This window comes from Oryzias melastigma, linkage group LG3, assembly GCF_002922805.2.
Source record: "Oryzias melastigma strain HK-1 linkage group LG3, ASM292280v2, whole genome shotgun sequence".
Classification (NCBI taxonomy): Eukaryota; Metazoa; Chordata; class Actinopteri; order Beloniformes; family Adrianichthyidae; genus Oryzias; species Oryzias melastigma.
In genome coordinates this window covers 11283586-11296814 of record NC_050514.1, presented here as the reverse complement: position 1 = coordinate 11296814, position 13229 = coordinate 11283586, and the positions used below count along the sequence as shown (strand labels likewise).

The 13229-nt window shown below is 38.1% G+C and overlaps 2 protein-coding genes across 2 annotated transcripts in view; both read right to left on the bottom strand.

Moving 5' to 3' along the window:
- On the bottom strand, window positions 1-8015 carry LOC112160843 (KH homology domain-containing protein 4). Its single transcript, XM_024295685.2, has 14 exons — window positions 7856-8015; window positions 6466-6733; window positions 6259-6378; window positions 6064-6140; window positions 5335-5387; window positions 4960-5162; window positions 4257-4465; window positions 4071-4131; window positions 3752-3809; window positions 2915-3150; window positions 2557-2661; window positions 838-923; window positions 654-763; window positions 1-257 (listed from the first exon to the last, which is right to left on the bottom strand). The coding sequence occupies exons 1-14, from the start codon at window positions 7882-7884 to the stop codon at window positions 127-129; spliced, it is 1746 nt and encodes a 581-aa protein (XP_024151453.1). The 5' UTR covers window positions 7885-8015; the 3' UTR covers window positions 1-126.
- Window positions 8016-9484: 1469 nt separating this feature from the next.
- The window catches only part of pde8a (phosphodiesterase 8A), a gene marked incomplete at its 5' end in the record, with an annotated part of 52569 nt that continues 48824 nt past the window's right edge, over window positions 9485-13229 (bottom strand). The window contains 3 exon segments of the mRNA XM_024295686.2: window positions 9485-11591; window positions 12004-12133; window positions 12220-12384. Of these exon segments, the coding sequence (XP_024151454.1) occupies window positions 11485-11591; window positions 12004-12133; window positions 12220-12384 (402 nt within the window).

Below are 13229 nucleotides of genomic sequence, written 5' to 3'. Positions count from 1 at the left end.
TTTAAAAAAAAAAAAAAAAAAAAGGGTAGACTTTTCCTTTTACGGTGGGTTTTAGAATCACGTTGATAGAAATGTAGATAGTAGGTGTGGTTTATCTCAGGACAGTGGGTATGGGGCAGGCAGAGGTTATGAGTTTTCGGCCTTACTGCAGCGCGTCCTTTCCTCCTCATCGTCAGAAGAATCTCCTCCGTAGGGCACTAGCCCCGAAGAATCCTCGCTCAACTTATTCTTCTTCACGCACACCTCTTCTTGAGCACCTGTAGGGGGGAGCCGTAAAATGGAGAAAAGGAGATGGGGGCGTGGGGGAGAGACAAGAGAGAGAAACAAAGAAGAAACCCATTGGGGAGCCCCCGCAAAAGCGGTGATTTGATCCAGAGCCGGGGGGAGGGAGGAGAAGATATCAAATGAAACGGCAGCAGAGCACACATCCAATACAGGCACGTCCACGGCACATGTTGAGAGAGAAAATAAGGGAAAGACAAAGAAACATATACAAGAAGAGCATGTTAGTGAGTTCGGCCATCTGAGACGTTCACACAGGTCTCCGCTCCCCCATTCCTCCATGGGGAGAGATGCTACTTATGCTACACACAACTCCACAGAAGCAACGGCTCGACAGCTCAGGGGGTCTCAGAATACGCAGAAACACATACCCAGTGATGCGGTGCTGGTGGGCAAACTAGCCGTGTCCTCCTCCCGAGGCCTCTTACGTGGAACCCCGACTGGAGCCACAAAGGAAGGGGGTGGTGGGGGCATCAGAATCCTGACAAAACAGCAATGTAAGTTTCTAGCAACAGGTCTACAGAGGAACTGATGTGAAAGTAACTGAAGATGCACCTATCGTCTTTAACTTTCTCCTCTCCACCTGGTACAGGAAGGGTGGACTCCAGGTGGGCAGGACCCTCTGGGGAGCAGCTGCTGGGCTAAAACAAGACAACAATCATTTCTAAAGGGAGCAGAGTTGTCTCCTGAATGAGTAATTTTATAAATCAATCTCTAACCATGGGGCACTTTTCAGATTGTAGCTACATTTTCTGTATGTGGAACTCTATTGGTTGCACCGCTCCCTCTGGATGAGTGAACCACAAGGCACTTCCGCTGTTCGCCCACTCTACGACAGAGTAATTTTGTGTTACCGAAGGAAAAAAAATGTCTAGAAGTGGTGCTGTATCCTCTTAACTTGGGGAGTAAACTACCATCATGCACAACAGTAGAAGAAGAAAACATTTGGAGTCTGTTGTAGTCCATCCAACTTCTTGTCCGCTTCTTCCCTTTCGGGGTCGCGGGGATGCCGGAGCCTATCCCGGCTACTGATGGGCGAAGGCAGGGTTCACCCTGGACAGGTCGCCAGTCTGTCTCAGGGCCTCAATCACACACATACACTCTCACATTCACACCTAGGGGCAATTTAGAGTCACCAATTAACCTATGAAGCATGTTTTTGGACGGTGGGAGGAAGCCGGAGTCCCCGGTGAAAACCCACGCATGCACGGGGAGAACATGCAAACTCCACACAGAAAGGTCCCAGCCGGGAGTCGAACCGGGGCCTTCTCGCTGTGAGGCAAGAGCGCTAACCACTGCGCCACCGTGCAGCCCAGTCTGTTGTAGTCCTCTGCAAAATCGTACAGTCCTGATCCCCAACGTGTCTTTTTCCTTTCCTTTCGTTTTTTTTTTTAATGCTAAAGTGATTTTTTTAATTATATTAAATATTTTCAATGCTAACATTCTTAGAGGTTATTATTTTTTTAACGTCCGACGACAAACTTTGCCCGTAAAAGATGTTTTAGCGGAAGCGCCTTGTGGTTCACGCATGCGGGGTGAGCGGTGCAACCAATAGTTTCACATACAGAAAATGTGGTGATACATATACAGTAGCAGAAAGGGCTTTTAGATCTCCTTGTTTTATTAGATAATGCCTTAACGTTGAATCAAGATAAACTCAGGCTAACAGTCAAATTTCCTGAGTGGGGGTACTTTAATTTTCAACCAAAGACTTATATTTAACCCTTTTACTTCTAAATTTATTCCTCATTATCAAAAGTAGAAATTGCATTTTTGCTTCCAAATAGATGTTAATACAAATTAAACTTGAAGCAGAAGAGGTGCGATGCACATTTGTATCAAATCTGTGATGACGGGTCAACTACTTGCAATAAAAATTTGATGTTATTTCATTCAACAGAACCAAAGTTTCACGGAATTATAGCAAATAGCGAGAGTATTTAGTTTTAAAACTAAAAACTGAGGTTTATCAAGAAAATTAGAAGCCATTGCTGAAAGAAGAAAAAAGTGACAACTGTATCATCTGAACTAAGATCAGTTATTTCAATAATACTAACAACACAATTGTATGACACTCTTTGACTAGTCCTACAACAAGAAGACTGCAAAAGACACAAAAGTGGATATTTAAATGCAAACTTCTCGGACAGCAGTTGTGTAATTCAGCTCAGTGTGGCAATGATTTCTGAAGCTTCTCTGTTCCAAGTCATAGATCTCTTCAAATGATCAGTTTTATTGCTCAATTGTATGTATGGGTCTTCATCTCCAGCTAACCTGTTCATCCTTAGCCCCCTCCTGGAAAAGTTGTTTGGTACTTCCTGAGTCAGGGGGGGTGGTTAGAGATCCTTCAGGTTCCACAGTCTCACTGCTACCTGGATCCTTAGGTAGAGCACAACCAACACATACACTCTGATGCTACCCCAGGATTTTTGGAAATAACAATTCGGTATGCAGGTTTATCATAAAGTGTTTGTGTGTTGTGAACTGGCAACTTAACATTCCATTTATTTTGTGTGAGAAGCACCAGCTTTATTTGATTTCATCAGAAAGTGTGTATTTAGATTTTTAGGAGGCTGATATGTTCTTATTGATCAAAAGATTATAAAATGTGTGCTTTCATTTTCTGACTCACCTGAACAAGAAAGGGGTGGGGTTTCCGAGGACACACTGGATACTGAACCATTGCCTGAGAAGATGGAGGGGTTGTCGACAAGTTAGATTGACTTGGGGGACCATTTGCATTACTCCAGTAACCACTGGCTCCTGGATACGCTGCGTAGCCGCCAGCATAACCATTTGCCGGGTAGTTATACCAGGAGGACTGGTTAGGGTAATTGCTATTGGGAGGAAATCCATGTGTTGCGTATGCTGAAATGACAGTATAGAAGGCCGAGTTAAAAGCGTGTACTCTGAAGACAAAGAACAGGGTGTGTGTCCAAATTCCCTCACTACTTACTTTACTATATAGGGCGTTTATCATTTTGTCTGAATTTACAATTCCAAAATACAGTGCACTAGAAATTTCCCAGAAGAAAACTAGCATCCATCAACGCTCACTTGATCGGCAAATATAGATCACAATGCATTGCGTCTTTTTTTATTATTATTAACAAAATTTTCATCAACAGAAAGCTGTAGAGTCATAAATAATCTTTATAAAATCTTCAGATGTATTAGGTTTTTACGTCAGAAAACAGGTGATGTCATATTCCGTTTCTGAAAAAATAAATAAGTAGTGAGCCTGTGTGCAAATTTCATGGTACTAGATTGTCCCGCACAATTTTCAGTCTTTTAGGGGTTAAGGAGTAGTGAGGGAATTTGGACAGAGCCAGGGAGTTTCTGGTTTCTATGACTGATTACTTCAACTTATTGTTGAGCCACTACAAACACCTGGGGAAGATATTTGATACAAAGACATCTTAAATGTGGTCACCCTCTTTTTTTTTTCCTGGTTTCTTAAAGTACTCACTCTGAGGTGTGCCTGCGGTGGTGTACGCTGACATTATTCGGGCATGTTCAGCTCTCACCTGAGGAATAAAGAACACAAGATGTCATCAGGCTTAATAAATGACAGTAAAGTATAATTTGTCATTTTTAGGATGAGGATTGTAGGTAGGTGCAGAGCACTCCAGACCTATCTCTGGAGGCCGAGTGGTTCACACTATCACGTTTGCTTTTGGAGGTGGGTATCGGTGAAAACTAAGTGCTTTGGTAGTTTCACCTTCTTAAACCTCCCAAACTGAAGTTTTCTTTCACATTTACATCAAAGTGACAGTATTCATACTTACGGTTTCTAATAAACTTTCTGTGAGTTTCTTTGCAGACTCCAATCCAGCTGCATTTGGATGGCTGTAACACACATACACAAACATAGTACTGTTGTCACTGCAGGAGGAGGCAGACTACAAACAGAATTCACAGAAAAACAAGAAAGGCTTCAATGCAAAGAGAATTCCACTTCAAGTACAACATACCTTATGTAGACGTAGAGAGGCTCGAAAGACTCCCGTTTTGAAGCTTGTTCTATGTATCCGGACCCTTTTCCTCTGAGGAAGACTCGAGCGCCCGTCTCTGTCTGGATGTGACTCAAGTACGAACCAGCTGGACCCTCAACCTTCTCCTTTATGTTGAACGAAGCCAGCGTTTGGTCCAGACCAACGAAAATCTTTGTGTGCACAAAGCTCTAAAGAAAAATAGAACAACTTAGAGCTTAATCAACTTCTTCTACTAAAGTGAAAACAGAAGTCTATCTGGCTGGAAGTGGATATGTTTGTAAGCAGATGCAGTAATCCAATGTTTCTCCACTGGAGATCAGGGATGTTCTGTCTGCTGGTTCATTTTGGAGGTGGGTATCAGTGAAGGCAACATAGTCTTCATTTGCCACACTTTCTTTACCTCCATCAGTAACATCCTGTATCGTACTCAACTAAAAACAATTTAAAATAAATACTAAAATCTTCACTTTTCATTCAATGTGGCTAACCTGTACATATCTTTTTAAATACACTCATATCTCGGTCTGATTCACCTCAGTTTGGACAAAGAAATACTCAGAAAAGCAGTTCTAATCTTAATTTTCTTTACATGTCTTCCGTCATGAGAAAAATGCTACAAGAACATGTTAAGAACTTTTTTTTTGAGTGGGTCTTTAAGGTTTGAATGGAACTGCTTCCTTACCCCTGTGTGAGGAGCTGCAGGCCGGTGCCCCTGGCCTGGTACTGCGGTCGCGTTGGGCATGCGTGGTACAGGAGGAGGAATAACTGGTCGAGGAGGCTGAGGGTAGAGTGTGAGCGGTGGGATAATGGGAACTTGTCCTCCTGATGCTGCAGAAACTCTCGCCACATCTTCAGAGATGATCTCTTTTATGCGAGCTACGGCCTCTAGTGTTGGGGGAAGTTCAGCAATTGTTTAGCATCAATTCACGTTTATCTGTCGTATCAAATGCACGCATTAGGACTGCTTAAAAAGAAAATAACAGAGTTTTTATGAGAACAATGCCAAGCCATTCCAAGAAAGACGATGTTTTCAAAACACAATGAAGGTTCAACTTACTATTGACCTGCTCTTGAGTTTTTCCCAGGACATGCAAATATAAGGGTCTTTGTCTACAAAAAACAGAGGAATATTAGAAATAATATTTACATTTGACACTTGCCCTCACCAATCCCTTCAGATTCACATCAAAAAGGTCAAGAACTAATATTAGTAGTTACAATATTAAAAAAAAAAAAAAAATAGTTACATAAATACTTTAAAACAAGAGAATCTGCTTGATGAGAGCTGCATGGTTAAAATACATAATTTACTTTTACGAAACCTGGAATGTTGAATGGTTTTAAATAGATTTGTTACAATTTTCTGACTTTAAAGTTCTTAACTGTCTTAAATATACCTTATATAGACTTCACAAGTGTTGAAACTAAAAGCAACTACAGAAAAATAACGCCAAATGTTATCAAAGTTCCTTGTGACTTTAATTCAGATAAAAATTCTGACTTGTTAATAAAAATATTGTATTCTGAATCCTTTACTAAGAATAAGATCCTAAATGCAACTTATTTTTATGCATGTATTCCTATAAAACACAATGATAATTGCTCCCGGCTCATTTTAAACACATCATTGATTTAAGTAAACTCGCAGCTATAGTTAAAGACTGTTAGATTTAAAAAAACAACAACTTTTAGCTCAATATTTTCAGTAAGAACATAAAAAACATATTTTGCAGCTTTGACTTTGTAAATTTTTCCCTTTAAAGAACAAAGACGTGTTATGACCTACCCGCCCATATTTCCCCTTTCAGCCTCAGTCATGTAATGACCTTTGGTTGACACTACAGCTCCACTAAACTGTCGGATCTGTAAGAAAAAATAAAGAACACAGAATTGTACTGAGATTTTTTTTTCCCTACAACTATATTCAATTCAAAAGTGCAATATGTTAATTCTCACATGGCAATACTCATTTTTTGCTTACCTCTTCTTGTGTTTTGCCTTTAGTAAGAAGCTCCCTACAATTTAAAGGGACATCATTTATATCGACCTCTGTGACCACCATTTCTTCTGTTGTGGTCGGGACAGGAACACTTGGAGGTGTCTAAGGAAAAAACAAAAGTTGATAAATCTAGTCATAAAAAGTAAAAGAAGAAGAGTGTTTATGTCCTGCATCATTTTAACCACAAACCTTTGTTAATAATGGTGGGGGTGTCAAGAGCTTTCCCTTTGCCATCAACATGGCATTTATTTTAGCAGCCATTGCGGCGGCCATCTCCACTCCACCCTGTGGTGTGGACTCTTGTGTCTGTGGTAGCTGGGAGACGGTGCTTGAACCAGCAGCGCTGATAACTCCTGATAAAGAGGCAGGCAATCCTGGATTGCCGATACTCTTCTGCTGCTGTACAGCCACATTTTGTTTGGGCTGGGCTGGCCGATCCCAGCGGCTGGTTAAAACGCTGAAACAAAAACAGTAAGATATTGTTTTAAATCCAAATTAAGGAACTGTGATGAAAAAAGTAACTATTATTCACAATTATTATTTTTCCCTAAATGCCCAAATAGTTGTGTCTCAATGGTTAGTAATAGTTCACATATCCCATTTAGGCATGTGGTTGGTTGAGAAAATGCTTAATATTTGTTAATTAAATGGTTTGAGTTAAAAGTTCAAGACAATCTTGATCTACTGACAAAACTTATTTTCAAAGTTTGTTAAACATTTTTCTTAGATTAAAGATCTTAAAATGATTAAATATAACAGCTAAATATGCTATAAAGGATATGAAGGATATGATTTTCTACAAAATTTATATGTAGAACACATAAACATGTCAGAACATTTTCCTTAATTAAATCTAAGCATAAAAAAGCTTTAAATAGTTTGGTAACAGAATTGTCAGCCAACATATAAAAACTAAACTTAAGTAGTCTAGCTGTTTTTGAATTTCCCATTACATTTTATTTTTTCCTTTAGAGGCCAAATATAACCTATGATCTACTTCTATAAAATTATTAAATATAGGGGACTTTATCTGACAAAGTATTAAAGCTCTAGCATTCCCTCGAATTTCGACGTGTTCTATTTTCCTAAGTTTTACAAAAACCTTACTGCAATAAGTACAATTTTAAAAAATCCACAAATTAAAAACGCAGAAGTAAATTTCTAAACATATCTTTTTCTTTAAACACTGAGACTAAAAGCCTTTATTTTAAATGCCAAGTCCTTTTAAACAAGTATGCTAACCGCCTTAGCACGCTAACGTGGCTAATGCTATGGCTAACTATTGTATCAAATTACAACCCTATCTACTTTACCTTCAATAATCTAAACACTCCCAAAATTCAAACATAAATTACAATGCATAATTCACGTCTAAACCCCGTTTAAAAATCTGAAGAGAAATAATTGCATTTTTAATACCAAAAATGGTATTTACTTTTGGCAGGCCTGGATGCTAACTATTTAGGTGCTAACATAAAAGACTTCCCGACTAGCCTTAGCTTAGCTTTGAAACCCTGCGCCGTTCGCTAGTCAAAGATAACAAGAATCATATTGTTTTTACAAGCAAAAAAATACCCACGGTGTTTGTCCTGTCATTCCCGAAGACATATCACGATTTCACCAAATGAGCGATGGAAAAAATGCTAACGTTGCGTTAACATTGAACGACAGCAGCCATCGGTCCACCGTCCGTGCAGTTCCTCTCTTACGACTTGTCGCAAAGGTTGATGGCGGAAGCTAAGGGGTTTCGTGTTACGTAATTCATCTGGAAGAATCTACGCTTAAGTGTGGTCCATATACTGTATATTCATAATGTTTATGGTTTAATCGTGCATCTGCCTTTTTACAAACACACGTTGTTATTGCTCTAGTTGAAAGATTTATTTCGGGCACAATTTCCACTTTAAAAGAAGATGATCGTTTAACTTTTGCACATCTTTGACAAAAGTTTTGAGCTGAAAAGTGATGGAAGCAGGAACATTACACAAAGAGCTGCCATGAGGATAATTGATTCGATTTAGAACAAAAATGATGAGCACAACCTACTAAAACATTCAGTTCTCTTCTGTGCGCATCAAAAGATGAAACAAATTCAATTTATTTTATCGTCGCTATCCCTACTGCCCCATCTGTTTGGTTGAAGAAAAAAAGTCTGAAAACTCTACCTTTAAATTGTATTTTTATTTCTTTTCAGTCTCTCGAAGGGCTTTCATAAACAACATTTTATTACTGTTAAGTGCTTTAATGTGACTCGAATGACTCTTAAAAATAAATGTAGTTGTCAAAGTTGTCAATAAAGTTTTATGGGGAAAAAAATCGAAAGTTTCTATTACAGATTAACCACTTTATTGTTTTCAAAGTTCCCTTAATCTTATTCTTCAATCACATAATTCTTAAGTATTATGTCATATATACAAGTATATGAAAAATATATATATTATATTATAGCATAGATATTTTAAATTTTTACAAAGCTGAATCAAATAGACTATAGGAGACTGCTTTGAACAGATTTCTTTATTAAAGGAAGGTGTTTGTGCCAAACCGTGAGTCTGCAACCTGAGGTTCTGGAGCCACACGTGGTTCTTTTGTAGTGACTTTCAGGCTAAACAAAAAGTTTTGAAAGTTTTGAAAGTAAGGGTTACTTAATTAGCATTAACTTATATTTGATCAGTTATGTTTTTAAATTTATGGCTGAGGTTCACCTTGATGTAAGATAAGCCATGTGAAGGTTTTTACATCTTAAAAAAAAATCAGATCTTTTTGGAATGTTCTTTTCACTTGGTGAGGTTATGGCACACACATATATATTTATACCGCACAACAACATTTTATGGCTGTTAAAAAGATAGTTATATTTATTATTAAAAGTCATGTAATGAATGCAAAGCAGCTTCAAAATTTCCTAGTGGGTAAAATAAGACTTTGCGCCTTGGTTTCGCCAAGGCCTTGATCAGTGAGAAATCGATCCAAATGGCTCTTTTATTGCTAAAGGTTGCAGACTCCTGTGTTGAACAAAACTGACGCTTTTAGCTTTTACAAAGTCACACACCATTATTATCAATTTTTACTTCTTGGGCTGTAGTTGAAAACTATAATTTACCTTTATAAAGCAGTTTGTTTCTTTAAAGTAGCAAATAAAGTGTTAATAAGAGCAGATACACAGAAGTAAATGAGAAGTCAATGAACTGTTGCATGAAAGACACCATGTATAAAGTTGAGATTTTATTTTTCATTGAATAGTTTCTATTTTTTTTCCGTGCCTTCAGACCAAAGTGTGAATCAGAAGGAACAAACAAATCCCCCAGACTGAGTGTACAATTCTTTCAGAAAGAGAGAAATAAAGATAATCATGGTCAATGCAGCTTATTAACCATCACTTGCTTAGCTGTTATGGCATTTATATACTGTTTAAAGAGGAAATATTCTTAATAAGCAACAATCTTTAACATATATTAGTATTCTAATCTGAATACAGCCTTGAGGAGAGAAAAAAAAAAGCTTTTTCCTGGATCTTTGCATAAGGATGTTGTACAAGAGGGCAATAGAGAATGTTTGATCAAAAATCAATGTAAGCTGGCCTCTAGGAGACCGCTTAAAGACAGTGATAGACAACTCTGCAATCCACATCTAGCTTTCCCATTAACTTTCTGTATGCACACTGTGTGACTTTCTTATTCACAGGAATTCTGAAAGCTATAATGGTTGATATTATCTGATGCAAATCCAGTGTAAAATTCATTGTCTATAAAAATATTGAGATTTAATTGAACATAACCTTCGAACTATGTTATAATAAAAACTCCAGATGTCTGCTGCAGTTGCACAGTGGGATGTACTGTATAAATATTGTATAAAATAAGGCAGTCTTTTCAGTAGGATAAACCAGATACAAAAATTTCTAGGAGAAAAAATTTTTTCAAGTCCAAAATGTTTTCACATATTTCTGCTGTTGTCAAATGTCAAGCGAATTACAGCATTAAACCAAGAGCAAGGGATTGTTGCAACAATGAGTACACCCACACACTCACACCAGCAACCAAAACACTCCCACACATTCGCACATGCACACAATCTCCTGATGATCAACAATAACAGCTTATTCTCCGATGCAACATCCCATCCCTGGACAAATCACTGAGACGTAGACATTTCTAATATTGTTTACAGTGCAATACAAAAGTTTTCATTTAAACTGGTACTGTATTCTTGATAAGAAAATAAAAATGTTTTATAATGCTCTGTATGAGGAATAACTTTGAATTTTGAGAGTTGTATTCTTGTTCATCAGCTTTGGCTTTTTTCTTCTTCTTCTTTTTTTTTTTTTTTTACACTTTTTTTCCTTTTAAATCAACTAATTAATCTCTGGATTTTGATATAGAAAATATGGAATATCTAAGAAAAGTTAATTTACCAAATTGACTGTAATTAGATACCTACAAATCAAGGTTTTGAGGTTTTTTTAGTCTCTTAGCAGAGGACTAGAAGGAAAGTCCCTCCCCACCTGACCCATTAAGGAAGCATCTCCTCTCACGTCGACTGTGAAAGCTATGCATCAGCTCGGATGTGTTTCTGAAGGACATGTGACGATATTGCCTGAAAACAAAGAAACAAACAAAAGGAAAGCAGTGGAGTGTTCTTTCATGGCGTTGCCTCCAGGACTTTAAGGAGCAGTCCTGCATTGCCGGGAGCAGATTGGTGGAGGTCAAAAGTGATTCCATGGACTGGCGTGGACCGGACACCTTCATATGCAGAGTATGCACTCAGCCGCTCCTTCTGTAAACTAGCAGTTTTTACTCTAACAGCAACTTCAAAGGTAGACAGGAGTGCCTACATGGTAATCAGAGGATGGATGCTTTGCCAAGACACCAGTGAAGACCTTTTTTTTCTTTTCAGTCATGTCACTTGACCAGCTACACTGCGAATGCCCAAGAGGCATGAGAAGTTCATAGGATTCTGTGTCCGTCTGTCACAGTTCTCATCTGGCGGGCTTGTAAAGCCAGCAGCTTTAGTGCTGCATCAGGAAGTCCCTCTGTGGTTTCGGTGCGGATGGACGTGCGGACGCTTTGCGTGCTACAGAGGCAGGAGGATTGAAGGCGAGGAGGCCCTGTGGCTGGCTGGCTGGGCTGGACTGGCAGCGAAAGAATTGCCCCAGCGTGAGATAGGAGGTCCGCCTCCGACGGTAGAGTGTTTTGGGGCGGCAGCACCTTACTCCGGTGGTGGTCTCAGGCTGTGCAGCTTCCGCTCATCCAGGCCTTTCCAGTACTTGAAGTTATTATCCAAATGCTGCATAAGATTAGGGAGGTCTGCAAAAGCTGGAACGAAAAAAAAAAGAGGCTCGGGTTTGAAACAGGAACGTGTGAAACGTTTTGAAAGAAAACATCAAGGTGAATATGAGAAACTGCACCAAATAAATGTTCAAATACAATGTTGATTTTAGTGTTTTTTTATGGTTTTAAAAATTAACACTTCTAAAATAGTGTATCTTTATAGTCCAAACAAATAAAAAGGTTCAACACAGACAATGTTACATGACTAAATTCAGCTTTTGGGTGAGAAAATGATTTAAAAAAATATTTACATGACTTTATTTCTAATATTTGATGTAAATAAATTGCAAGATTTATTCAATTTGACATAGACGTTTTCCATATATTTAATTATTCAATAGATTTAACTAAATAAGTATTAGTACAGTGTTCCAAGTGTTGGTGTTTGCCGTCTTACCATCCCATGCATCAAACATGTCTGTAATGAAGTAGTCTATAAAGGAAATCTGGGACTTTGGGATGCTACATGTGTTCCTGTCAAACACGGGCATAACCACCGGCAGACCTTGCCTCTTCTCCTCATCCGTCTGCACCAGAGACAAGAGCAGATGAATGAATTCCAAATAAACTGTTTACTTACAAAGCAGAGCAACGCAGTCCAATTTCATTTCACCTGTGCAAAATACTCCTCTGAGATGCGTCCAGCCCATTCTATACAGAGCTCCTGGGGCCTGCATGGATTAGAGATATCGGCACATTTAATCAGCATCCGCTTGACGAGGATCCGATTCTCAGGGGACGTCAGAATACTTTTGACGGATTCCTCATCATTGCTGCCCTGAAACCAAACAAAGAAAGAGAAAATTAGCATAAAGAAAACAACAACTTCAAATATTTACTGAAAGCAATCTCCATGAAATGCAAAAGCTAAATTACCCTCAGAAATACTTAAAAAAAAAACTAGACACTTGAGGAATTTCAGTTTATACTCATATATATACTAATATAAAAGGTTTATGATATATCCACAAATAATTTTCAAGCTTAAAATGTAACCAAGCATAATTTAAAACAATAAACAAATTCTTGTGGAGTGTAACTATAATTAACTCGACTGAACTCACACCGCCCCTTTTAAAAGTCACTGCAGCTTTTAAAAGTCTGTTTTTAGAATTCCACACAAAGATGTGAAAGATGTTACTAGGTTGTAAAATTCTCTTTCCTCAAAGATACTTGAACCACATAGCAGGCTATGTGCAAGCTGAGATGTTAGCATCTTAGTCCAGAGGTGTCCAAAGTTTGTGCAGAGAGGACAGATTTGATGAGGTGAAAACGTGTGATGGCCAACATTCATTCCTTGAACTAATGTAATATCATTAAATGCAAATTAATTATTTAATGAGAGTTGTATTGCAATGGGATACTTTTCCTTTCTTCACACAAAACAGAATTACAATCTAAACACATTTTTACTAAAATCACTGAGAATTTTATATTTGAAGAACAGAAATAAAATGAAAAAAAAGTCAGGGAAAAATAAACTTTCGTCTACATTAGGGATGGGAGATACAGTAAAAAAAATCTCAGATTTTTTCATAACAAATCCAATTTAAATTGACCTCCCTTTTACTTTCATTTACAAAAATTACAAATGACGGAAAATATGTAGTAATATGTATGTTT

What these genes read in the sequence shown, in the direction of transcription:
- LOC112160843 (XM_024295685.2), bottom strand. Translation starts at nt 7,884, where the DNA reads ATGTCTTCGGGAATGACAGGACAAACACC. An exon ending in CCCACCCCTTTCTTGTTCAG is followed by an intron (nt 2,662 to 2,914) that starts GTGAGTCAGAAA and finishes GCTCTACCTAAG; the next exon opens with GATCCAGGTAGCAGTGAGAC. An exon ending in CACCAGCACCGCATCACTGG is followed by an intron (nt 258 to 653) that starts GTATGTGTTTCT and finishes TCCCCCCTACAG; the next exon opens with GTGCTCAAGAAGAGGTGTGC.